General features: G+C 48.3%; 1 protein-coding gene across 3 annotated transcripts in view; it reads left to right on the top strand.

The window, feature by feature from the left end:
• The window catches only part of Tenm4 (teneurin transmembrane protein 4), a 2,359,892-nt gene that overhangs the window by 1,894,747 nt on the left and 440,203 nt on the right, over nt 1–24,942 (top strand). For all 3 annotated transcript variants that reach the window (XM_026784248.1, XM_013350155.2, XM_026784249.1), the window contains one exon: nt 9,781–9,879. In XM_026784248.1, the coding sequence (XP_026640049.1) occupies nt 9,870–9,879 (10 nt within the window). In that variant the 5' untranslated portion in view covers nt 9,781–9,869. The remainder of the gene's footprint in view (nt 1–9,780; nt 9,880–24,942) is intronic.

The following is a 24,942-nucleotide window of genomic DNA, read 5'->3' as shown; positions in this document are numbered from 1 at the left end:
CTCGGTGTCTGCTCAGACTTCTCAGATGTACCAATCAGCTTTGCCCAGGGCTTAGCTGGGCCCCTCCATTCCTGAACCCTGCTCTTTTCTATCTTCTCTGATCATGACAGCTGACCTCTTGGTAAAGGCGTCTTTTTCCCATGATATCTCCTGAATAGAGAAACTGAGGACCAGGCTTTCCCTGTTCCCTGGGGAGGGTACAGTGTACTCTGTAGCCAACAGCCATGGTCCTTGTGTGCAGCTGTCGTCCCGACTCCTTTAGAGAAGACCATGCCTCTTTTCTTTCATGGAATCTTCAAGGTAGATGGCTCTGTTCATCCTCACCACCGTGGCAGCCTTTGAGGTGAAGCTAGACCTTGGCTGTTTATCTTCTGAGGTACGAGATCAGACCCATCACTCAGACCCCCCTTACCCAGGCGCACTCTGCAGACAAGAGCTCTGTTCAGGAGCTATTAGGGAAAGACAGTGAGCCTGCATCAGGGGCTTCAGTTCTTGTCCAAGAAGGGTAATCAGTTCCAGCCTTTCCGCTTTGTGAGCACATTTTCCTCCTCTGCTCTCTGAGAGCCTTTACTGTTAGCACAAGAGCTCTGGACAGACGTGGATGTGGAAGCGGGGGGGGGGGGGTAGGGAAAGAAAAAGAAAGCCATCCAAAGACAGAACAGAAGAAGCGAAGGTCCTTCAGTCGGCACAGCCAAGAAAACAACATGGAACGTGAGAAAAGCCTTATGACTTTTTCTGTTTTGCTTTGGAGCGTTGCAAGAACCCAGGCACACAATTGTGTTTGGATCGGGAAGAAAGGCATAACTTCGCTGAAGAAAATCCTTTCCAATTTTATTCAGGCTGTTAGTTAGATTAAAGGAAGGCGGGAGAGGATTAGGTCCTGCAAGGCAGCCACAGCGACCAGGCAGGATGGGGCTATCTCTGGCTGGCACTTGTTAAAACAGCATTTCCAGCGGTGGGATCCCATGACCCTCTGTCCCCAGCCTGAGAGATTCAGCAGCAAGAGGAATCATTTGTGTCTTTTCTTGTCTTAACTCTAGTGGCAATGGTAATTATTAAATATTAATAGCAGTACTAGCTAAGAATGCTATTAATTTGAGATATGAGGTGACAGAAGCCCACTCCCACCGCCCAGTCCATTGCACTTACAACAGAGTGACTTCCTACTGGCTTCTAAAACCCCAGAAGGAGTTGGCTGAGCAGCAGGAGAAAGGGCAGAGATGCAACGGAGTGAGGGTGGAGTTGTTTCTCTTAATTTTTATTAATTAAAAAATTTTATTGATTTTTTTTACATTCCAATTGCAGTTCCCCCTCTCTCCTCTCCTCCTGTTTCCTCCTCCCTACCCCTCTCCCTCCCCTCTACTCCCCCCACCCACTTCTCCTCTGTCTCCATTCAGAAAGGTGCAGGCCTCCCTTGGGCTTCAACAAAGGCTGCTGGAGGCTACACAGCCTGTTCCAAAAGTCAGCTCAAGCTCTAGGACGGGTTCTGATCCCTGCTAGACCAAGCTACACAACTGCCACACACATGCAGAGGGCTTAGGTCGGTCCCATGGAAGCTCCCCAACTGTTGGTCCAGAGACCATGTGCTCCCACAAGCTGAGGTCACCTGTCTCTGTGGGTTCCCATCATGACGCCCCCAATTGTATAATCCCTTCTCCCTTTATTCAGGAGGACTCTTGGAGCTCGGCGGGGTGCTTGGCTGTGAATCTCTATATCTACTTCCATCAGTTACTAGATGAAGGCTCTCTGGTGGCAATTAGGGTGGTCCACCAATCTGATTACAAGGGAAGGCCAGTTTAGGTACCCTCTCCACTATTACTAGGAGTCTTAGCTGGGGTCATCCTTGTGGATTCCTGGGAGTTTTCCAGGCACCAGGTTTCTCTATAACCCCAAAATGGCCCTCTCTAGCAAGATACCTCTTCCATTACTATCCCCCTCCGTCCCATCCCCACCCTGCCCAGCCAGATCCCTCATGTTCTCCACACACCCCAGCCCCAGTTTACCCAGAAGCTCTTTTCTGTTTTCCCTAGGATGACGTTTGAACCCTGTCCTGTGTTGTGGATGGTTCTGATCTGGTTGGTTATCTGCATCCTTCCTTTGTGCCTGCAGACTTCCGTTATTGCCATGAGATACTCGATGAAAATAACCGAGGAGAGAAGGGTTCAGCTGGCTAACAGTTGAGCATAGAGTTCAGTGGTTCTCAGCCTTCCTAATGCCACGGCCCTTTAATACAGTTTTTTGTTTAATACCACCTCATATCGTGGTGAGCCCCAACCATAAAATTATTTCGTTGTTACTTCATAACTAATTCTGTGACTGTTATGAATAGCAACATAAATATATGATATGCAGGATATCTGATATGTGACCCCTGTGAACGGGTCATTTGACCCCCGCAAAAGGGTCACTACCCACAGGTTAAGAACCTCTGATATAGTCCATTGTGTCCACCGTCCAGAAGATGAGCAAGATAAAAACTGGTACTCAGTTTACCTCCTGAGGTTTAAGCCCTTGGGATGCTGCTGCCCACATTCCCAATGGGTCTTTCTCCTCAATTTACTCAATCCAAAAACTCCCTCACAGACATGCCCAGAGGTCTCCATGGTGATTCCAAATTCTGCCAAGTTGATGTAAGATTAAGAGTTTCTAGGGGCTGTGGTATGGGAACCATAGACAGAGATGGGAGAAGCAGCAGAAATGTGTTTATTCTCAGTCCTGAAGGTAGAAAGCCCCGGGTCAAAGTGACAGCAGGGTTAGGCTTCCCTGAAGGTGCTGGAGCAGAAAAGGACCAAGCTTCCTTCCTGACTTCTGGAAATCTCTCGCCTGTGATGGCCTAAGTCTCAGAATCATATGCTGTTATCCTGTGTGCACATCTGCCTCTGTGCCAGCATCACCCCTTTTCTAGGTACCCCAGTTTACGGGAATGATGTAGTTTTGTCTTGATAAGCAATAGAAGGAACTGTCTCCCACTGAGGGTTTGGATTCAAGCTTATCTGCTGTGGAGGACACATAGTTGACCTTCTCCCTATCGGGTCCCTGCGAAAGCACCTTTTCCTAGTCATTTCAGACACACACACACACACATGAAGGTCAGATTTGAGCAACAAACCGATGGAAGTCTCCCAGTTCGTACCATGCCAGAGCTGATGTGAACCACTCCTGTGTAAGCATGGGAACCCCCAGAGAGAATACTGAATAGCAAAAGCTGACTCCTACCCCCAGACAAGCAAATGGCAATCAGGTCTAACCTGCCTTCCACACCAGCGGAGCTGGCACACACATCCTCTCTACAACATAGCCGGGGGTGGCTGTGTTTGCCCATGGAGGCCCTACAGAAAAGCCCCCTTCACTCCCTCACAAACGAGGACCATCCAGCTAAAAATTTGTAGGGCTGAGCACTACATACATATTTAGGAAAATATATGTGCACACACATTGTGAGTGTGTACGTAACAACAATTAAAGGAAAAAGGAGCCTTTCTTTCCTCCTGTATGCATCGTAAGGGTATAGTTGCTTACCCTAAAACATGCCATCCTGCCGATGGGCTCCTGAGCTGCTCTTCAAGGCCGGCTGCAAAGAGGAAGTCAGGTGGGAGAGAAGGTGAGCACAGGGCTCTCACCTCGACCCCAAGCAGGACCACCCAGATTTGCCCCAGCTCTTGCCTTGCGCTTTGGAGAAGGTGCCTTTCTGGGTTTGAGGCAGTCCCTGTTGGTGAGTTTGTATGTGGCTGTGTGTGCCTCCTCTCTGATCTGAGGACAGAACCACCAGCAATTGCAGTCACCATAATAAAAATGAGAGCATCAGCTTCGCTGGGTCTAGGGAGACAAGCTTCAAAGGTCGGAACTGCAAGTGAACTCAGGCATGCGGTGTGTCTTCTCTTCTCCTGTTGACTTGCAATTTTAATGGTTATGTTTTTCTCCAGAGACAGAGGAAGGGAAGGGAGTTAACCTTTACTGAGCCTTCATCCTGATGCCGCACTGGGCTGGGCTGCACCCACATGCTTAGATGAGTGTTTGGATCTAGTTCGCATGCTCCGTGCTTCCCCCGTTAGGCCTTGTTGGCTCGCCTATCTCTCAATCTGGTCTGCTTCTGGGCAGAGAGCTGGGGAAAATTGGCAATATTAAGATGTTATCAAATAGGTTGGCACTCGTAATTGGTTTGGATTAGAAACCAGAGCTCTCAGCAAAGCAACAAGGTGAAATATTCTGAGCTAATGATTTATACGGTAACAAGATGGTTTTCTGGGGGATTGCGTGTGTTCTGGAAGGTGAAAGACCCTCTTCAAAACAGGCTCGTGAGTGGAAATCTCACATGAGCTGAAGATTTTGAGACTTGGTTGGCTCTCGGAAATAAGGCAGCTGATGTGGAAAGAGGAGGCACGAATGGGCTAGGGATCCAGACATGGTGCCCGTTGCCAAGGAGCTACAGGCAAGAAAGATGCAAAGCTGCAGGAGCCTAGTCATGAAGATGATATCAAGAGTATGAACATATTGATATGGTCTCAGAACATCTTTGCTCCCCACATTCATTTTTCCAGCTGGGGAGAAGCTCAGTTAGCCTGAGGTCATGGCCATGATGATCAAACACCCAACAAAAGCAACTCCAGGAAGGAAGGGCTTGTTTTGGCTTACAGTCTGAGGGTACAGTCCATCCTGGAGGCAAGAGCTGAAGCAGCCCATCACATTGTATCAACTGCCAGAAAGAGGAGAGGTGAAGGCTGGTGCTCATCTTGTTTTCTCCCTTGTATTTAGTCTTGGACCCCAGCCCATGGCATGGCACTGCCCATAATTAGGGTGGGTTTAGTCTGGAACCCCAGCCCATGGCATGGCCCTGCCCACAATTAGGGTGGGTTTAGTCTGGAACCCCAGCCCGTGGCATGGCCCTGCCCACAATTAAGATGGGTTTTCCTACATGAATTAATTCAGTATAGAAACTCCCTATATGCCTAAGGAATTGTCTCCTAGGTCATTCTAGATCCTGTCTGACTGATAATTAACATTCCCCATTCTGGCTTCTTCCCTGAGGAGCTAGCATGCTCAGAGCATTGTGTTCTAAAAGACAAGAAGCACACACTGGTACCCGAGGCAGGAGGATTGTCATGGGCTAGAGGCGAGGCCAGTCTCGGCAATAGACTTTCTTTAAAAACAAAATAAAGAAATAAACAGAAGGAATGATTTCACCACATGCTACCATAGGCGTGCTAAGGGCCCGGTGGTTATTCTGTGCCGTTCATTGTTTTCATCTCCTTTAATGAGAAACCATAACAAGGCGGGAGATTGGCCTCAAGCCAGGGAGCTAGTGGTGCTCCAGGTGGGCTCAGAGATGAGCTCCCTGTTCAGGGAAGGCTGCCTGGAGGACTCTTCATGCAGTTGGAGCATCTGCTAAACTCCATGTCCCTCTGACAGAAATACCCAAGAAGGACAGTGAAGGAGAAAGAGACTCACTTTGTCTCATAGTCCCAAAGTTTTAGGCCAACAACAGAGAGATCCATTGCTTTGAGCTAAAGTAGTGATCTCCTCCATGGGCAAAGACGCCCTGGCGCCCTCACGTATTCTGATGCACACCCAGGTCTCTGTGCGCACAACAAACAGTACGTGGAGTTTTGGAGCCTGCTGCTCCGGTGCTCTCAGCTTTGGGTGAGAAATGCAGGATGAGAGTGAGCACTGCTTGGCTGAGAGGAAGGTGAAGAATGGCACCCTCCCAGGGACCACGGAGCCTTTCACCTCCTCGGTCTGTGGTCCTTTAGGGGAGACACTACCTAACAGAAGCCATGGCCTCTCTGTCAGGATGGCCCAGGAGGTGACGGAGCCATAAACATCCTGGGGGTATAGAGGGTGTGACGCGCAAGCAGAAGCAGGTGTATTAGGTAGACACGCTCGGTACAGAATCCTACGTGCTTCTAAGCACACTTGTAAAGGAATAGACAGGGTTGCGAGCGAGCGTGTCTCCACTGGTTCCCGGCTGAGGATTAGGGGCAAGCAGTCTAGGGCCCCGCCATAGCTTCCCTTCCTTGTCAGCAAGTCAGAAAGGATAATGCTTGCCTCCTGCAATTATTTATAAGGATCAAGGAGATCAAAATACCTACAGCCAGCCAAGTGCCTAGCCTATAGCCAGGAGCTTCCTGCCCTGGTTGCCTCCTCTTTAGACTCTTGACCTGTCTAGAGAAGATCTCCAGTAAAACCACACCTCTTCTTAAAAGCTCTCCTTGCCTTCCTTTTGCTAAGCAACACTTGCAATCTGACTTGGCCTTCGGGACCCTGCACGCTGACACTCTTGTGTCCTGGCTTGTAATATGTGTTATCCTGTACATAGCCACCCTGTGGGATAAGTTCATGTGTTTGCCATTTTTTCTCCTCCTGTACTTTTGCTCCGTTACTCAGAGAACCCCTCTCAATCCCTACTCTGTATCCCTGGGACAAGACTGAACTTTCTCAGCCGAGAAGACCCCTCCATCTTGCCTTTGTCTAGGGTTTATCCGTACCTCCTAGGAAACTGCAGGGACATCCTAGATTTTGTGGCCAAATCTTATTTTCTTTGCCCGTCAAGTGCCTGTAAAGTCAGGATTTTGCCCTCACTGTATGCACCCAGCATCAGACTCTTCATATGAATAAGTGAAGGATGAATGAATGAATGAATGAATGAATGAATGAAGGCACCCTTTCCTTACTAGTCTTCTCTTCAGTGGAATGTTAGGACTTTTTCAGCCACCCGTATGTGCTGGTTGCTTTTGTCAACTGCATACAAGCCTGACATATCTGGGAAGAGAGAATCTTACTGAGAAAATGCGTCCCTAAGACTGGCCTCAAGGCAAGTCTGTGGGGTAGAATTTTGATTATTGGTTGATGTAAGAAGGTGCAGATCAGCAGATCACCGTGGGCAGTTCCACCTATGGGAAGTGATCCTGAGGTTTTGGGGTTTTTTTTTTTATTTTGATACAAGATGAACAGATCATGAGGAGTAATCCAGTAACCAGACCTCCTTAGCTCCTTAGTCTCTGCCTCATTTCCTGCCTCCAGGTTGCCTTCCTGCTCTGGTTTCCTTCATGACAGACAAGAACCTGTAAATGGAAACAAACCCTCTCCTCCCCAAGTTGCTTTTGGTCATGGCACCTATCATAGCCATAGAAAGGAAACAAGGACAAGGTGAATATTTTGGTTCTATGTGCAGTCATTATTATAATGCTTCCTGGAGGCTGTGTGAAAGAGGAGGAATGTGGGGCTGAGAACTGGAAAGGAAGTGGCAGATGAGGTGATTCATCCCGAGGCCTCAGTCATGACAGAGGCAGGAAAGGGGCAGACATGGCATCTTCTTCCTCCGGGTAAGCGGTCCAGATGCACAGCTCTCGCCTGTAGCTTGTGTGGGTTACGGCGGAATCTTAAAACCCAGACAAGTGTCCAGTCACATATTGTTCACCCAATATCAGTGGAAATGCCTAGGACCCCACAGGATCGTTGGGCACAAGCCCAGCAGATGTAGATCTTAAAAGCCACAGATCTTCTGGGATAGGTCCAGACACAGACACCAGGCATGCTTTATCTCACCCATGGGTGGAGCGGAACAAGGCAGGTTCCTGCTCTCTTTGAAGCCTCAGGGGATGACATTCTCATGAATAAAGCCGTGTAAATAGGAATTAAATCTTTGCAGGCTGGTTAGAGTCATCCAGGAGGAGGGAACGGCAGTTGAGGACCTGCCGCCATGAGATCAGCTTAGGAGCGTGTCTGCGGAGCAATGTCTGTATGAGCAGTTGATGTAGGGGTGTCTGTCCCTCTGTGAGCAGTGCTGCCCCTGGGCTGGATCAGAAAGCAGGCTGAGCAAGCCGCAATGGCTTCTCCTTCAGTTCCTGCGTCTAGGTTCCAGGCCCGAGTTTGTGCCGTGGCTTTCCCTCAGTGTTAGACTGTAAGCCTTAGGATGGAATAAATCTTTTCTTCCCCACGTTGCTTTTGGTCATTGTGGCTGTCACAGCAATAGAAAGCAATGACAAAGTCCCAGAGTCAATTGAGGGTCATAGAATAGGACTCATACCCTGACTTAGTATGTTAGCTTTTATCCTCATGTGTGTGTGTGTGTGTGTGTGTGTGTGTGTGTGTGTGTGTGTGTTTGTATGGTGGTGTTCATATGTGTGCAGGTGCACAAATGAACATTTGGTAGAGGTCAGAGGTCAGCCTTGGGTGTTGCTTCTCAACTGCTTTCCATATTTTTGTTTGAGTTAGGGCCTCTCTCTCTCTCTCTCTCTCTCTCTCTCTCTCTCTCTCTCTCTCTCTCTCTTGACTAGAACTTCTCAGCTAGTTGGCTAGGCTAGTTACCAGTCTGTTTCCTGGGATTTCCCTGCCTGCCTCCCTTCCCACAGCTGCTAGGATTACAGATGCGTACTACCAGGCCTGGTTTTGTGTATAGATTCTGCAGATCCAAACTTAGGTCTTGGGCTGGGCCATCTCCTCAGCCTTGTGTTTTGACTTAGAAGAGCGTTTTCAGTTTTTCTCCGGACTCTTTGGTTCATGAGGTCGGTAGAGCTTGACCCTGGGGAGTAGGTGAGAGGCCCTGCATTTGGGCAGAGTCTGGAAATGCTCCTAGCTGCTAGCTAATCTCTGTTTGGAATAATTAGAATTCACAGGAAAGAAATATCGGAGACACCGGGAGAGTTGGCAAATTTTCACACTTACAAGATTTTTGTTTTTAATGGGAATTACCAGTGATTCCTCACCTTATAAGAGACAATAATGACTTCTTAGCAGGGTTCCTAAGTATATTTGGCAAATATGTATTCAGGGAACTTCTCAAATAATGGCTTGAGAACAAAACTCAGATACGTTAAGTGCCTTTGCCTGCAGGATCTTTATGCAGAGGACATCTGGAGGTATCTGTTATGTTGCACGGACCTGCAACTTTTGAGAATCTGTGTTCAGATTCCAGTTCCTTTTGTTGTGATCACCAAAGGCAAATGACGTAAAACCCCTCCCTCCCTTTCTTTTAAATGGGTTGGAAGGTCTTACATTCATGTGACATTTATTGGGTAAAGACACTAGTGATACTTATTAAGCAGACTCATAGCTGTTGAATTCTAGGCCAAAAAAGAAGTTCCCATGTTGCCCAGTTCAGAGCTTTCTGCTTTCCAATGAAGAAACTGAGGCCTAGAAGGAAACATGATTTGACAGAGGTTGTCATAGCAAGAGGGCCAGTGCAGAGTTCTTTCATGGGACAGCCCCTGCCCAAGTGACTCTGAGACTCTATCTGGTTCATCCCAGCCAAGAAGATCCACTTTCTAAGCCAGATGCCAAAGGTCCTGAGAGCCAAGGTGCTTCCCTTATTTTCCAGGCCATGCCACCATTGGGAGTGCCCCAAGGCTGCAGCCCCATGCTGTGTGCCTTCAGCCCATCACAGACAGGATCAATCATCTCTGTCTACCAGGAAATTGCTGTTGCTCTTGGGCTTCAAGCCCTACACTGGCACCTGGGTTGCAGAAACTCGCTATTTAGCCCCTGTCCTGGTGGGTTGAGTGTAGAGGAAGACATCCATGCAGGAGATGACTGGAAGACAATGTTAGCACACTCTCAGAAAGAAAAGTGCAGTACAGGGGATAGCTCTCCTGAGCGCCATGGCAAGGCTATGAAGATGGCGTCTTCATTCAAGGTCCTCGGGGTTTGGAACTCCGCTTGCTTTGCTTCGTGGCCATGGAACCAGAACAAACCCCATGTTCATAAAGGGTGCTGGGGAGGGGACTGTGAGAAAGCTGGGGACCAGTCGTGCTGTCCCCTAATCCACTCTCTTCTCTTCCTCAACAGAAAGCACATCGCCCTGTCCTCCGGGATCCGATGGCCTTGGAGAGGGGGCTGCAGGGCCTGCGGACACCAACTCTTCCCAAAGTGCTGACATGGAGCCAGGTCAGTCCCTGTCATCTCTGATTTTCTGTCATCAGTTGCGAGTCTGAGGTTTAGTGAGAAATACATTTTAGAATCGGGAAATGCAGTGAACTTAAGAAGAGGACAAGAGGCAAAGGCTGCTGGGAGTTGTAGTGCCTGTCTTAATAAGAGGACAAGAGCAAAGACTGCTGGGAACTGTAGTTCCTGGTGTATTTGCCCAGTGAGGAGGTGGTAGAACTACTGCTAGGCTGGGCTTCAGGGAAGCCACACATTTCACACTGCAAGCCCTACAGCGTGGTGAAAAGGGCCGTGTAAGTGGAGTTGGACATCCAACAGGAACGTGATGGTGCTGCTGGCAACGAGTAGGTACCGGTCAGGCCGGCCCAGGACAACTAAAGCTACGGTGAACTGGAATTTATTCTCACGTCCAGTAAACCAGGGTGCAAGTCCTACAGCTAGGTGAAGACAGAGGTGTGGTTGAGCAAGAGAGGGAAACAGGGAGGGGGGTCTGTCAGGAGGGGTCCAAGAGGCTCTCCGGAAGGTTTTCTTCGTGTTGCCATGCAACACGGCCACACACAATGGGTAGAAAATGCCACGCCGCGATGATAAAGTCTGGCTGGATGGGGAAAGCAACGTGATGGCAGGTGGCGAGCTGGGGAATGTGGCCCACAGTCGGGCAGCTTCGTACACGGAAACGGAGCCCAGTGAAGAAGGCTGCAGAGGTGGAAATGGGGGCAGGGGAGTAAGCTCTTCACTGGAGATATATTAAATATCCACTTATACTAAGTTTGGATTCTTATTCTCTGAGCAATCCCATAAAGTAACATATGGACTCTATTGGATGCCATAATGAATCCGCTCCAGAATCCCAGTGGATAAACAGACTGAGTTCTTACTCACAATAAAGGCCAATGCCCTCTGTAGAGAGCCCTGGAACACATAGCTCCCTTGGGCCCTGCTCTAGTGTACACCGTTGGAAGATGTTGGCTGTACTTTGGATCAGAAGTGACATACCCAGCTTACTGGGTATCTCAGACTCTGCTTGACATCCAAGGTCCTGGGGTCAGTGGGAAGGAGATGAATGAGCGAGCCGTAACCCTCTTCCCTAGATTAGAAAGTTATTTCCATCTCACGGCCCAGCAGTTGGGAGACTTGGAGGCAGTCGCCATATTGTGCACAGGCTGCCGGAATACAGAATGCTGTGGTTTGGGTGTTGCATAACCTCTGTTTGAAACATCCATGTGGCTAATCAACAGAGACATATGGAACAGTTGTCATGGTCCCGGGAATGACAAAACCAGAGGTGGCTGGAGCATATATAACTGCACAGGACAGCAAATGTTCTGCCTTGGACAGATGGCTCTCCAAGAGCCTCCGAAAGCTTTAGCTTTTGTCTGTGAGGACAAAATGAGATCACACACACAGAGACTCGATTCACACATGGCACTTAAGTCGCATTGCCCCATGAGTCAGTTTTCACGGCCTCACATTTAAGATAAGAAAACCGAGTGCAGCTGAGCCAGGTAAGAGGCGAACTCACGTGTTCATCAGCCCCATCTGAGGCTTCTACACAATAATGACCCATTCCAGTAGAACAGTAGCGGAATCTCCCCCATCCCTCTAAACTCTAGAAATGTGGACCCTGGTCTCCCTAGATGTCTTCCCCAATGAGGGCTTTTCCTCCCCTGCTTCCTCAACATGCCCGATATGGCGTGCTGCACTTTGGAGGCACCACCTTCATCCCTGGCAGAGGGAGACTGAATTGCTCATTCCTATTATGTGGCCACCCACAGAGCCGGGCCTGGAACAAGGCTTGTTGAGGTCATCTGTACCAAGGGAGGGAAGAAAGGCATGGTGCAAAAATATTTCATTGAAACATCTGAATCTGGCAGAGTGGGGCCACACATAAACCTTGACGTCAGCAAGTCCTTGATGCAGGAATACTCCCCCTTGTCCCTCCAGCTCCGTCACCCGTCATTTCATCCCTGCGCTCAGTGCTGTGTTTACACTGACAGATCTCTGTACTTTTCTCGTCCCTGTGACCTCCTCTGTTCTGTGCACTGAACCGAATACTCTCGGCCCTGGATTCCGGCGGTAACCTGCTCGCCGGACTGGTGTCCTTCTTTGTCTAGCCCAAAGACATCTGTCACTGCGCCTCTCAGATTATATTCCTGGCCTGCCAAGCCCTCCTATGGCTGTCTACCTCACGCTGACAAAAAAGAACTCTATGAAGGCCCTCCTGCCACCCACCAGTCTTGCTATCTAGTCCCTGGGTCCCCTTTTCACCCAGGACTCTAAGCTGTGACTAAGTCAGTCCCCTCTTCCAGGTTCACGGAACCCTAGAAATGCCCCTGCTTTGGAGCGTCGAGCATGGGCCTTCCCCCCAGCCTTTGGGAAGAACTCTTCTGGCCTAGGGAATAGCAGCAAACAGAAGTAAAAGTCATTGTCCTTGTGAGCTGTCCCATGCAGCATGAGATGCCCTTCATGGAAGCATGTCAACTGTCCCAGTGGCTGCAGAGGCCAAAGGGTTGTCACTGAATGTGGGAGGGGCATAGCCTTCCTCATCCAACCACACTATGAGATAGACCATTCCTCCCAGCCCAGGTCTTTCTGGGAACATTTATGTCCAGCTGTTGTGTTAGCTAGTGCAAGATTGTTCATGCATTCCCAGACATCTCTTGTTAGTATCTAATGTCCAGGGGAGCAGGTACCGCCTTCTTTATAGTTCCCTGCATTGCTCCCATGCCTGGAATGATGCCTAGCTCATGGCAGATAATAAAGACAGAGTGAATGAATGAATGAATGAATGAATGAATGAATGAATGAATGAGCAAGTAGTTGATCAACCATCTCTGCTGTTGCTCATTTCCCCACCAGTCCCAACAGGACTAGACCAATGCTTAGCCCCCAACTCTTCTCCCCTCCACAATCCTCTCTGCTCGCCCAAGAGGCTGAAGTCCCTGGGACACATCACCCAAGTATTGTCCCCTCCAGTGTCCAGAGCTCCAGGGGTTTCAAAGGCAGGAAACAGAACCCGGTCTTTGAGACTTCCGCACCAGGAGGACCTGGTTACTGTTCACTGACCTCAATAGGGGGGAACAGAACTTTCTCTGCAGCTTCAACCCCAGGTCTCTTGGCTCCTCCTCCTTTTCATGTCCTCTTTGCCTGAAGTCAGGCATCGGGAAGACCTGGTTTTCAGCCAGGCCCCCTCCTGCCTACCACCTGCCTCAGAGATCAGGAAGAGGCAGCAAATGAAATGCAGAGTGAAACTAAATCCGGAGGTGTTGCCAACGCCACGGAGGAGGGACACAGAACTTCAAAGGATCTCTCTGGGAGGGCAGGGGAGCCGAGGATGGAAACAGCCATCTTGGACAGCACATGCAAGGGTGACCCGGGTCAACCTTTTTATCCCTAGGGGTGTCACTTTGCCATGTGTAAATCAGAGACCTTTTCATTGATGGACGTCTCATTGATGCTTTTCCAGTCCAGTGACAGACAAAGAATTTGAGTAGGTTCACAGTTAATTAATCAAGTAGCCAAGGCCAGAAGCATCTAATACTTCCAGTCAAGGTAGAGTTGGGGGGGGGGGGACAATGGGACAAGAAAGGGGTGTGCAGGAGAGGGCCTGCGGGCTGGTGTCTTGAGGACAGCCATGACTGTGTGATAAGTGAATGAGGCCTTGAACTTCATGAGCTTCAGGAGTGGGACACTCAAGCCAGAGAGTGGTGATGGTGGCTGGCGTTTAGGGGCTCATTCGTTCAGTTATTGGCACTTAGGACTTCACACCAGGGGTCCCATGAGCTGCTTCTCCCTGGGTCATCTCATTAAACTCCCTTCACGTCTTAAAGGGTGGTTTTCGTAAAGCCCAGGTGAAAAGCGAGGCTTCTGAAGCACGGGGAGGATGATGTCTTTACAAAGGATCCTGGCACAGAAGCGATGCACACGTGAGAGCATAAAAGCAGGGCCTTCCTCAGACACAAAACTGACCTCGGAACAAATTATGACCCTGTCTCTAAACGCTAAAACTGAACTTTTAGAAGAAAGCGTAGCTGTAAATATGCATTGTGTAATGGTTCGGCACCTACAAGTAAAGAGAGAAATACAATAGACGAAATGGATTTCAAAAGTCTTAAGTTTCGTGCTTCAAAGGACAGCCGCAAGGCAACTCCAAATAGGACATGGTATTTTGCCAATCATATATCTGACAGGGGACTTATATCTACAATGTATAAAGAACACAACTCAATGATAATATGATAAACATATTTTTAAAATGAGCCAAGAGTTTGAAGTAGGTGTTTATTCAGAGAAAATGCAGAAGCAGTCTACATACATGTAGAAAGGTATTTAATATCCACGGCCACCAGGGGAATGCGGATCAGAGACGTAGAATTGCTTATACATCCCAGTCTTTCTCATACCAAAGCCTCCGTATCATAGCTCCACAAGTCTGGAAAAAAGGCTACCATGGGGAGAGAAGGTTGCTGTGCCATTGAAGGCTTTCACAGGGAGGTAAAGAAACCGCCTTGGAGGGTGTGAAGGAAAGGTCCAGCTGCATCCCAACCTCAAGCAGCAATCATGCTGTTTTCAGGGCCTCGTCCTCGTCAGTATTACTGACGTCCCCAGAGGGGCTTTTGTTTACACAGTCTGTACATGATGAGATCGTGTTTATATATTTGTCATATTAATAATTAACAGTTAAAAATGTTAAATTGGTATGTATAATTTATTTAAGATAAAACACCAAGCTGTAATATCAGCATCAAAAACACATTTCTGTGGAAATAAAAAGCAGAGCTGGCTAGGAAGGCCTCACTTCACAGGGTGGAAGGTTCCTTTCATGTTTGACTCACCGAAAGGTGTCCTCGCTCTGCCTCCAGTCTGGAGGGTTCACCGGCATCCGTGAGGGAGAGGGAAGGAAAATGAGGAACATTTGTGGAAACAGTTTGAACTCATAGGTGTTCTGAGAGTTGTTGGGAACCCTCAGGGATCCCTGCATTTGTACGTCAAAAATGGCACACAGGTGTGGCGGTGCATGTCTTTAATCCCAGTACTTGGGAGGCAAAGGCAGGTGAAGTTCTGTGAGTTCAAGGCCAGCCTGGTCTACATAGTGAGCCCTAGAACAGCCAGGGCTCTGTAGAGAGACACTGTTTCAGAGAGAAAGAGAGAGAGAGAGAGAGAGAGAGAGAGAGAGAGAGAGAGAGAGAGAGAGAGAGAGCCTTCAAGCAGCAATGAGAGGAGGGAAACAGGTGTCTGAGCACTGCCCAGAATTTCTCATGCTCCTAGCAGAACAGCTACTGGGAGACTCCATCGGACAGATAGGAGAATTGGGGCTCTCTTCCCTATGACCCCTTAGTCTGTCTAGTAAATGTCTGCTAGTCTACAGACTGCCCGGTAAATGACAGAGCTGGGATTCAAACCCAGAACTCCAGCAAGCCTGCCTAGGATGCTGATAACCGTGTTAACCGCTCACCCATCTGACCTAAGTTCGCATCCCTAGTTTGGACCTGAGTATTGATCGCTACATATTGCTTTTTGGAATAAACAACGACAACAAGACAAACAAAAAGCATGGTCCTGGGTTGGGGCAATGGCTCAATGGACAAAATCCAGCGCTGTGTCAACACTGGGATCTGGATTTACCACCAACTGAAACAGACAGATGCGAGGTGTGCACCTCTAACCGCGGTACTAACAGGAAGATTGTTGGGACTGGTTAGTTGACAGTCTAGCTCAAAGTTCAGTGAGAAACCCTATTCCAAGGGAATAAAATTGGGCACTGGGTAGCTTATTTTGGCTTCCTTTCGTGGGCCTGTGCATACCAAATACACGCGCTCCATAAGCACACAGACTACACATATATACTGCCTCCCCGTCCCTATAATCATATCTTTCCAAGCATATTTTTTAACTCATGGAAAGATGAATGGAAACACTAAAAAAAATGCTTCTTTTTCCAAATTTTGGTATATACTATGGCAGATTCCAGAGATGGCAGCCAGTCTCCACTTTGGCACTGACTCCTCTTCCATAAACAGTACCGCAGTTAAGATGTAAACCCAAGTTACTATCCTTTAGAGGTACTAACTAGTGACTGACATACTCAGCTGGTCAGACCCTATCAGAGATGTCCATCTTGGTTGGTGACTGGAACGAAGGAAGTCAGAGGGAGTAGGGTATGAGGTCAGTTTGGAAAAATAATCCTAACTTGGACACTCCCGTTCTTGTGTGGATATATATATATATATATATATATATATATATATATACACACATATATGGACAAATCAGTCCTAGGAGGCTAAGAATGCGCTGTCACGTGTGGTACCAATGATGTCAGCTATCAAGGGTGATGTACCTTTAAGTGAACGCTTGCGACGTGTCACATCTGTGGTAGACGACGGCGTGAGCTTCACCTCCAGCACAAAGCTTATATTTTTGCGCAAGTATGACATAGGACTTTTTCTATTTTTAAGCTGTGACTCAGAGAAAAATCTCGCCCAGGAAGGCGTAGCTGTGACATGGTGAAGGCAGTGCTATTTGTTTTGTCCTTCAGCCATGACTCTGGGAGGAAATGGTGAGTGTGGCCTCAGAGAGAGCTAGGCTGTCGCACTGAGGTGAAGTCCTCAGAGGCCAGCAGTGGTCATGCTAACCTCACATCATAGAGAGCTAGGCTGTCGCACTGAGGTGAAGTCCTCAGAGGCCAGCAGTGGTCATGCTAACCTCACATAGGTTTCAGGCTTTCTTCTCAGGCTCTGTCCATCTTCCCTGGCTGTATCTCCTGCACTGAGTCTGCACCTCCATATTCGTTTAGAGACTTGGGGTGTCCACTACCTTCCGATGCCTACATCATCTTCCAACAGCAGCCTCTCTAATTAATACCATCGGACAAACAAAACACATGCTTAGGCTGAGACAGAGCGAATGGTTGATCTGAATAGAAATCCCAACAGCACCGCTGACTGAGCCTGAAGCCCACAGTTATATTTGCCCAAATGGAACCTCCTCTGGCTCTGGCATCTCATATTTTTGACAGGTAATGACTAGGGAGACATTGGCAGAACCTTCTGTAGAAATCTTCCTAATGTTAAGGCCTGGCAGGGTTAGTGTTAGAAGCCTTGAGTCCAGCTGGTACTATGGATTTGGCTCCGTAGGTTTTGAACCCTTTCATGCTATCCTTCATGTCAACCTTAGTTAACTATCCTGCTTCCCCAGAGTGTGATGCACAGTGGGAGGGTGTGTGTGTGTGTGTGTGTGTGTGTGTGTGTGTGTGTGCGTGTGTGTGTGTTTAAAGTGATCACAGAGCCATTCAGCTGCTTGCAAGCTGAATACCTAATTTATTTCCAAACGGAAGATCAGTGTCATTATCCTTGGTGCTTCAATCACCAAATCACAAGGCCTGCTTCCTGTTGCTAATTGCTCCTTCAGCCACATACTTCCCTGCCCAGTTTGCCAAAGCAGCCGAGGCAGGAGTCGAACCGCCCATCTCCAAGACTTTGGACCTCTTCGACTGTGTTGCCTTGACTCACGTACCGTGAAAGGAATACCTTTAGATATCATCCACCTCCCATTGCTTTCCCGAAAGCTCCCCTGGTGGAAAAGAACAACAAGTTGATCAAAGGCTCAGAGTCCTCCGCTTCTTTGGATTGTAACCGCAGAGGAAAATCCACGCGTGCAGAAGTGCTCCAGGGGTGAGAGGAGCCGTTTATCGAGGGCCCGCGGGATGTCAACCACTGCGCCATGCGTTTCACAGCCCATTTAATCCTCACGGCTACCGGGAGAGGTAAGCACTGTGAGTTCTGATTCACAGATGGGGCCGTGGAACCTCAGAGACGGTCAGTGACTTAAAGTCATATAGCAGGGAAGTGGGGGAAGCTGGAACTCTCTCAAGGTCATCTACCACAAAATCCCACCTCTGTCCAGTGTGGGCGGGTGGGAGAGCAGCACCCACAGCTATAGTGAGGACCATTTGTGGACTGCACACTCTGTGCCCAACATGTATTAACCCATTAACCCCGAGAAGATGAATGTGATATTACATACTCATCATCCCCATTTGGCACACGAGAAACCAGCGCCAAGAGAAGGACCTTCAGATAATTTTCTGTGAGTGGCTGTTTGGAAGATGAGCCTCAGCAATCTGTCACTGGTTGCTACTCTGTCCGAGGAGGCTCTCATCCAAATCATCAAATAAGCACAGCATTGCTTGTAGACGGCACTTAGAAGCCTTGGTGGTTGATGATTAACTTGGTATTTCCTTGTCCCTGGAGCGGTTATTCCGGTTGCTACTAGTAGCCCATTCGAGCCAAGGAGTTGCTCCCTATTAAGACAGTCTCCTAACAGGTCAGAGAAAACGAGAATGTTGAGCACCAAGCCTAGTAGGAGGCCGTGGACTAAGTCAAAGAGGGAAGGCTCCCAAATCACACTGGTGGAGGCCAAGCCTGGGCTATCTGTTCTGGACTCCACGCAAGTCACCAGCTGTCTGTATAAAATAGATATTAGTTCATACTTTGCTGGAAGATCACAAGGACTAAAATTCGTGCACGATACTTATAGCCATGGGGTGGCAGGAGAAAAAACAAAGCCCAGGAGATGCTTTCCAGCATGACCGAATGCTAATGTCAAGACTTGGACTTGAAATAGAGCATCCTTTCTTCCATTTACAGACGAGGAAACCAAGACTCAGAGACAGGCAGAGAGTTACCCAATATACCAATCTCTTTTTCTTTTCTCATTTGTTTGTATGAGACTAACTCTCTATGTAGCTCTGGCTGGCCTCAAAAGTATATACTAGGATGGTCTTGAACTCACAGAGATCTGCCTGCCTCTGCTTCCTGAGTGATGGGACTGGAAGCCTTTTGGTTTTTGACCCATGCTGATACTACAAGACAGCCTTAGAACCCCAGCTGTGAGGAGCTCCTGTTTCTTTATCGGCTTTGCTTTTCTGACAGTGTGGTCTTGATGTAAACTTTCCCAGTCCTTGTGGTCTCTGCACCGACTGCACCTGCTATTTTATTGACCAATTCTGATTACTGTGGACTTAACCCTGCATAAGGCTGCTCATTTCGGTCACTGTTTCTTCTGCCTCTTCTAATGGAGGCTCTTTTTCGCGTGTACTCTTTGATTCGTGTGAGTTCATGATTTGGAAACATGGGAACTTCTTTGAAGGCTGATTTGAAAATTCACTGCTGCAGAAAGGGCATTTTCTCTAGAGGAAATCACCTCAGGGTTGCTTCAAATTAAATAAACAGTTTGGACTTTGGGCTTTTTGGGGGGTGGGGATATTTTTCTGCCCATAAGGTAATACAACATAAGGGTCATTTTGTGCTTGGAAATTCTCAGAGGGTCCTTTTTTTCCCTTCTTTTTTCCTTTGCCTCTGATAGGGCCAAGTTTCCTTGCTGTGTCCTGTGGTGAGAAGGTGTGGGGTTCTGGGCTTTTCTAATTCATCAACACACAAAAGTTTAGGGCCCTAGCTGTATCTGAGGGTTCCAGCCTGTCTGTCTCCCCTCCTTTTGAAGACCTGTGTCTTTGTTTCCTGTGTTGTTGCTTCATAACGGGAAGCCCCAATACCACCAAGGGTAATCAGATAGCTTAAGGACACCCATCTCATGCCATGCTGTATTATCTTGTGCTATTATGGCCTCTGAGGGTTTCCTTCTGCATCTTGCCAGCTGAGCTATACATTTACAGATAAATGAATATATTAAGCATCAGGAGAATTCCTTGGGGTGAGTGGGAAGCCATATTTCTGAAAGCAGAAGTCTAAAGTGATTATTGTTGGGTCTCCACTGCTGTAAATGCGTCGATGTCATCAGTTAAGGCTTCCTTGGTCATGACACAACTTAATGTCGTTTTCCTTCTAAGTTAACCTTGTAAGTCAAGAGAGTAGAGATGTTTGTACATCATAAAAATCTGTCTTTCAACATTACTATCATTGTTCTTCTGTGGTCTTGGCTTGTGCTTGTCTCAGCCCCAAAGGGACCTTGACCGCCTACAAATGTTGACAAACAGAAGTTTGTTTAAGAAAAGATACCCGTTGAACGCTGCGTTCTGGAGGAATTCCTGCTTTCTCCTCCCAGGAGCCAGCCAGCCCAGATTAGCCTGGAATGAACACCAAGCCCTGCAGTGCAGTGGCAGGCAGGCAAAGTAAGCAAGGGCTTGGGCTCTTTTGTTCTGCAAACATCTTCTGAGCACCGATTGCGCGTGCAAATGGGTGGGTTGTGATCCTTCTCCTTACAGACAGAGCTGCTTATCCATATAAGCAGTTCAAACCGGGGCCACACAGTTTGAGATTGCTGTGAGGAAAGGGAACTGACACAGCTTCAGGTAGAGGCACCCAGGAAAGCGTCTCAGAGGGGGTGGATGATCAGAGGGATAATGAAAACAGCAGGGAATAGACAGACCAAAGATAGCTGCCCCCTCCAAAGAAGACACGACCCAATGAAACGGTCCTTCTCTGTTCCCTTCAGCTTTAGGCTGTGGAAAGTTCCCAGCCCAGAAACAGCCTTTGAGAACCTCCGTTTTAATTTATGTATTTTCAACAGGGGCAGTACTGTCGCTAAGGGGGTAAGATTGTTACTTTGGAATTATGGGTGAGAAAATATTATTATAATGGTTTGTGTTCCCCCAAGGGCTACAAGTATATAAACAGATGTGCAGTACTGAGTGCTTAAAATAAAAAATAATAATAATAAAGAAAAAAAAGACAGGAACCAGAGAGTAGTCAAGAGAAACAAGTTTCTAAAGGGGTTCCCTGGTAGAGCACGGCTGGTGTAACTGAAAGACCAGCGGCACTGGCATCAGCCACATCTAAAATCAAGAGCTGCCGGGCTTGTTGAAAGTTTATATAGCCAGGCCAAATTAATCGCGGCACCTCTGCTTCCTCATCTGCAAAGTGGGGAAATGCCTTTCTCGCTCCAGCTGTTAGGAGGATTGCATGAAATCTGCAATCCCTGGCATATTGAGGGCAGCTGGAGATGCCAGTGCACTCGCTCTCCACCTCTGCTGAGCCTCCCACTTGCTTGTTCAGGAGGCCCAATGCTAAGGATGCTTGTTGGGGGAGCTGCTTTCCCACTAGTCTGTCCTGGGGGTTGGAGAGAGGAGCCTTAGGAGAGCTCTTTCCTCTGTCTGCATGAAGATAAACATTGTCTGGAGTCCTTGGAGTCACCTGGAATCAGGTGTGGAGTGATCTGTAATATTCAAGGAGTTTAAATGGATTCAATGTGCTAGAGGTTTTCTTTTGGGTTTTCAGTTCATTTGAAGGCCTCAGCCCTTGGTCCCTATAACACCATGGAGGGAGCAAACTGCTGTCTCTAGCCTAGGCATGTGTGGTACAGGCAGAGAAGAGGGGCAGCAGAAAGCATTGGAGGAGAGCAGCCTACAGGGGGCAGCACTGGGGCAGCAGGGAGAGTTGAAGAAGGAAGGCTAAGTTAACCTCACCTGTGCCCCAAAATCCTGCTTACTGGTCTGCATCCTTCCTGCTCTAGCGAAGGCCTGGAAGAGTTCCTGAATAGTGGCTTGCACAAGCTGCACCCTTGTTATGCATCTGTTGAAGAGTCGGCTCTCTCCCCGATTACTTATAACCAGCAATTGCCATTCATTGATCACTTGGCTTTTGATGCATCATTTCTCTTGACTCTCAAAGCAACTCAGCCATCAATCTACTACCACTACCACCATCATCATCATCACCCCTGTTGAGATCAAACTCTGCTGTGCTCCAAGTTACTCCATACTTCCTATAACAGTGGGTTTTTTTTTTTTTCCCAGCCTGAGTCTCTCCCTAGAAACTCCATTTTATAAGAATCTTCTGACCCATCTCCACAATACCAATTTTATAGGCGGGTAAACAGAAGCTCATACAAGATGAGGCATTGCCCTAGGTGAACAGATTGCAAAGCCAGTATAGGCAGTTCATCCTGCCTATCTTTTACCCTGAACTTAGGTCCCCTTGAGTGTCATAGGGTCTTCCCCAGAGAGGGCTGAAGGCTCATTCCATTCCGGAGCTCATGCCTGATTCAAGAAGAAAGGGGCAGAAAAGGCTTCCTGTTTAGCAGTGAGCAGGGCTGCCTTCCTCTTTCAACCCCGTCACATCATCCCAGCTCAGCTGCCAACCTCGACTCCTGTCCAGGCTTAAGTGTTTCAGGTATGACAGGCAAGTCACCTTTACCACATCAGTGCCATACAGAAGACAACATGCAGGTCCGTGTACCAAAGAGTAAAGGAGTGTCACTGTTCTCTACAGAGCCCAGTAGAAGGGCTTCTGTCTGACACCAGCCCTTTTCCCACAAGCCTGTCTTCTACAGCAAGGAACAGCAGCTAAGCGGTTCTTAGTGTCTGTATAGGACATGTCAGGACAAAGGCTCTGCAGAGCCAGCCTGACCTGGAGGATCAGCTGCAGCTCTGTCCACCTCTTCAGTCTGCACCCCCATCCGCTCAACCCCTATTCTCTCCTCGTCTCCTCGTGTCTGCAATGGAAACACACACACACAGGAAGGATGGGGAATCTAGAAGTGCGGAAAACTCAAGCTAGCTTAGAAATGGGAAAACCATCTCCTGCTCTTCCAAGCACAGTGCAGGCAGCCAGTGTTTGCTGTGTACTTTCTCCCGGACCTTCCCAAGGGGCCACTGGTGGGTGACATCTGTTGCATCTTGGAAGAGATGTGGCACTGAGGGTACTCCAGACAGAGCTGCATGGGCTGGAGAGACCGTGGGATCTGACCTGCAGCGATGGGGTTGGGGGTGGCCTTTCTAGGAAAGTTTGTTCAGGCGACAAGTGGCCGAGCTAGAGACTGAGACCAGAAGCTGATTTGCAGGGGTCACATTCATCCTTTCATGGCACAGTGACATCTCAGAGAGGAGAAAACACACAGACTAAGGTGACTTTGGGAGCTCAAAGCAGCAGGTGGACACAAGGGAGCCTTGAATCCATTGCCCAAGTCAGGAGAAGCGTGTGTTATTTGGGCTTTTCTGATACCACGTCTTGTCTGAGAGACCAGGAGTGGGCTCCAATTTTTGAATACTGTGAACTCTCTAAACCCTGTTCGATCTTCCGGGACTCCCGGAAGGTGAACTCTCCCACCACGTAGGCTGCTTTAACATCTTAGGATGACTGCCTTGCTTTTGCCTCTGTCCTATAGCAAGAATCATCAACTTATGTGGCCCTCCTAGTGTGTGTCACTATTCTCTGGGCAGATAAGGGGCAGAGATGGATCTCTACGCTGGAAGCTCTAAGGGTAAGGGAGTGTTTGAGCCCTAGGTGAGCCCCCACTGGATGCTTGTGGCATGGCTCTTTTCTCTCCTTCTGCTCTTCCCAGGGCTATGGAAGTCATAACACATATTTGCAAGGATTTAAGCAAAGAAGGCAGAAGCCACAGTGGGAGCAGTGTGGGAGGCACACAGGAAACCAGGGCTCCGCATGGCTCCTCTCTGCACCTGGCAGAAGCAGAGAGTATTTGGGCCTCGTTATCTATTCTCAGGCAACAGAAGTCCCAAGCAGCGTTGACCTCATTAGAAGAAGATTCTCACCTTTGCCATCGGCGTTCCGTATTCCCGGCTCTCAGGCAGATCTTTGCTCCCATTCTGGGTTGTTCTCAAGGACCATGGCAGGTTTTATTGTGAGGTTTCTGTGCTCCCATGTGAGGTCTCAAGCCATCTGGTACCCAGGCCCCGCTTCCGGTATACAAGAGCGGATGATCAGGTCGGAGGATGACCCAGCATTCCTGCCACCCCTTTCTTTTCTTGTACTTGAATTAAGCATTCTCTGGAATAAACAGAGAATACAGTGGAAGTCTGCATGCCTACCACCCAAGAGGAGATTCAAAGCAGGTAATCTTTAATTGCAGACATCCTCCGGTGGGCAGACGCTAAGACAGGTGGAATCTGGCTATCCCATGCCTCTTCCCTTCCCTCCGCACCCAAACTGAATGAATTAGCAACGTGCCCAACACTTAGATGAATCTCTAGGGAATTATGCCGAATGAGAAAGGCCGTATTTATAGACATAGATATTGTACGAGTCCACTGGATTTTCGGAAGTTACAAATTTTTATAAATAGAGGATGGATTAGTGGTTAGTGACGGGAGATGAATGGAACCAGGGGTGGGGGGGGGGGGTCTGGAGTTAGAAAAAAGGCAGCTGGGAAGGCAAATACATGGCTCAGCAGGTGAAGGCATATGGTGGGAGGGGACAGCCAGCTCTGGAAAAAATGTCCTCTGACAGCCATATATGTGCAGTAGCACATGATACACCCCTGTACAATAGTGCATGTATGTATGTGTGTGTGTTGTATGTGATGTATATTGTGATGAGGAGGAATTCTGCGGTGACAGACTTGCCCTTTGTCTTGACTGTGCTGAGAGACACACAAACCCTTTAGAGGCAATAAAATTATATAGGCATTAACACAGACGCAGGCGAGCACAACCCAATGAGAATATGGATAAAGCTGGTGGGTCTTCCACCCGTCGTGTTAGCATTCATACCTTCCCGAGACGCTGTCACCGAAAACACCGGGGAACATGCACAGGGGACTCTATGATTTGCCCCACAACCACGTGTGAATGTGTTGCTAGCTCTCCATGAGTTTTTTTCCCCACTGGCTGGGATGTAATTCCTGACTAAATCAACTCAAGAAAGGAGTTTCTGTGAGCCAGCTTACTTTGGCTTACAGTGCAAGGATACAGTCCATCGTGACAAAGAAGGAACCATGGCAGGGGCAGGAGGCGGGAGCCGCGTTGCGTCTATACTCAAGAAGCAGAGTTTGGGTGCTGCTGTTGCTCCTCAAGTCTCTTTCCCTCTTACTCAGTCCACAATCCCAGCCCATAGAATGGTACCCCAAATTCAGGATGGGCCTTCCCTCTGTGATTAACCCCATCTAGAAACTCTCCTGCAGACATGCCCACAGGTGTGTTTCCATGGTGATTCTAAATCCCCTTATATTTGCAATCCCAGTTAGCCATCATAATCTCAAAGACAAGCTTTCTCTGTGTAACTCTGACCATCCTGGAACTCACTTCGTAGACCAGGCTGTCCTTGAACTCACAAAGATCCACCTGCCTCTGCCTCCTGAGTGCTAGGGTTA

Source organism: Microtus ochrogaster, chromosome 22 (assembly GCF_000317375.1).
Source record: "Microtus ochrogaster isolate Prairie Vole_2 chromosome 22, MicOch1.0, whole genome shotgun sequence".
NCBI classification, from domain to species: domain Eukaryota; kingdom Metazoa; phylum Chordata; class Mammalia; order Rodentia; family Cricetidae; genus Microtus; species Microtus ochrogaster.
This window is presented reverse-complemented; position numbering and strand designations above follow the sequence as displayed.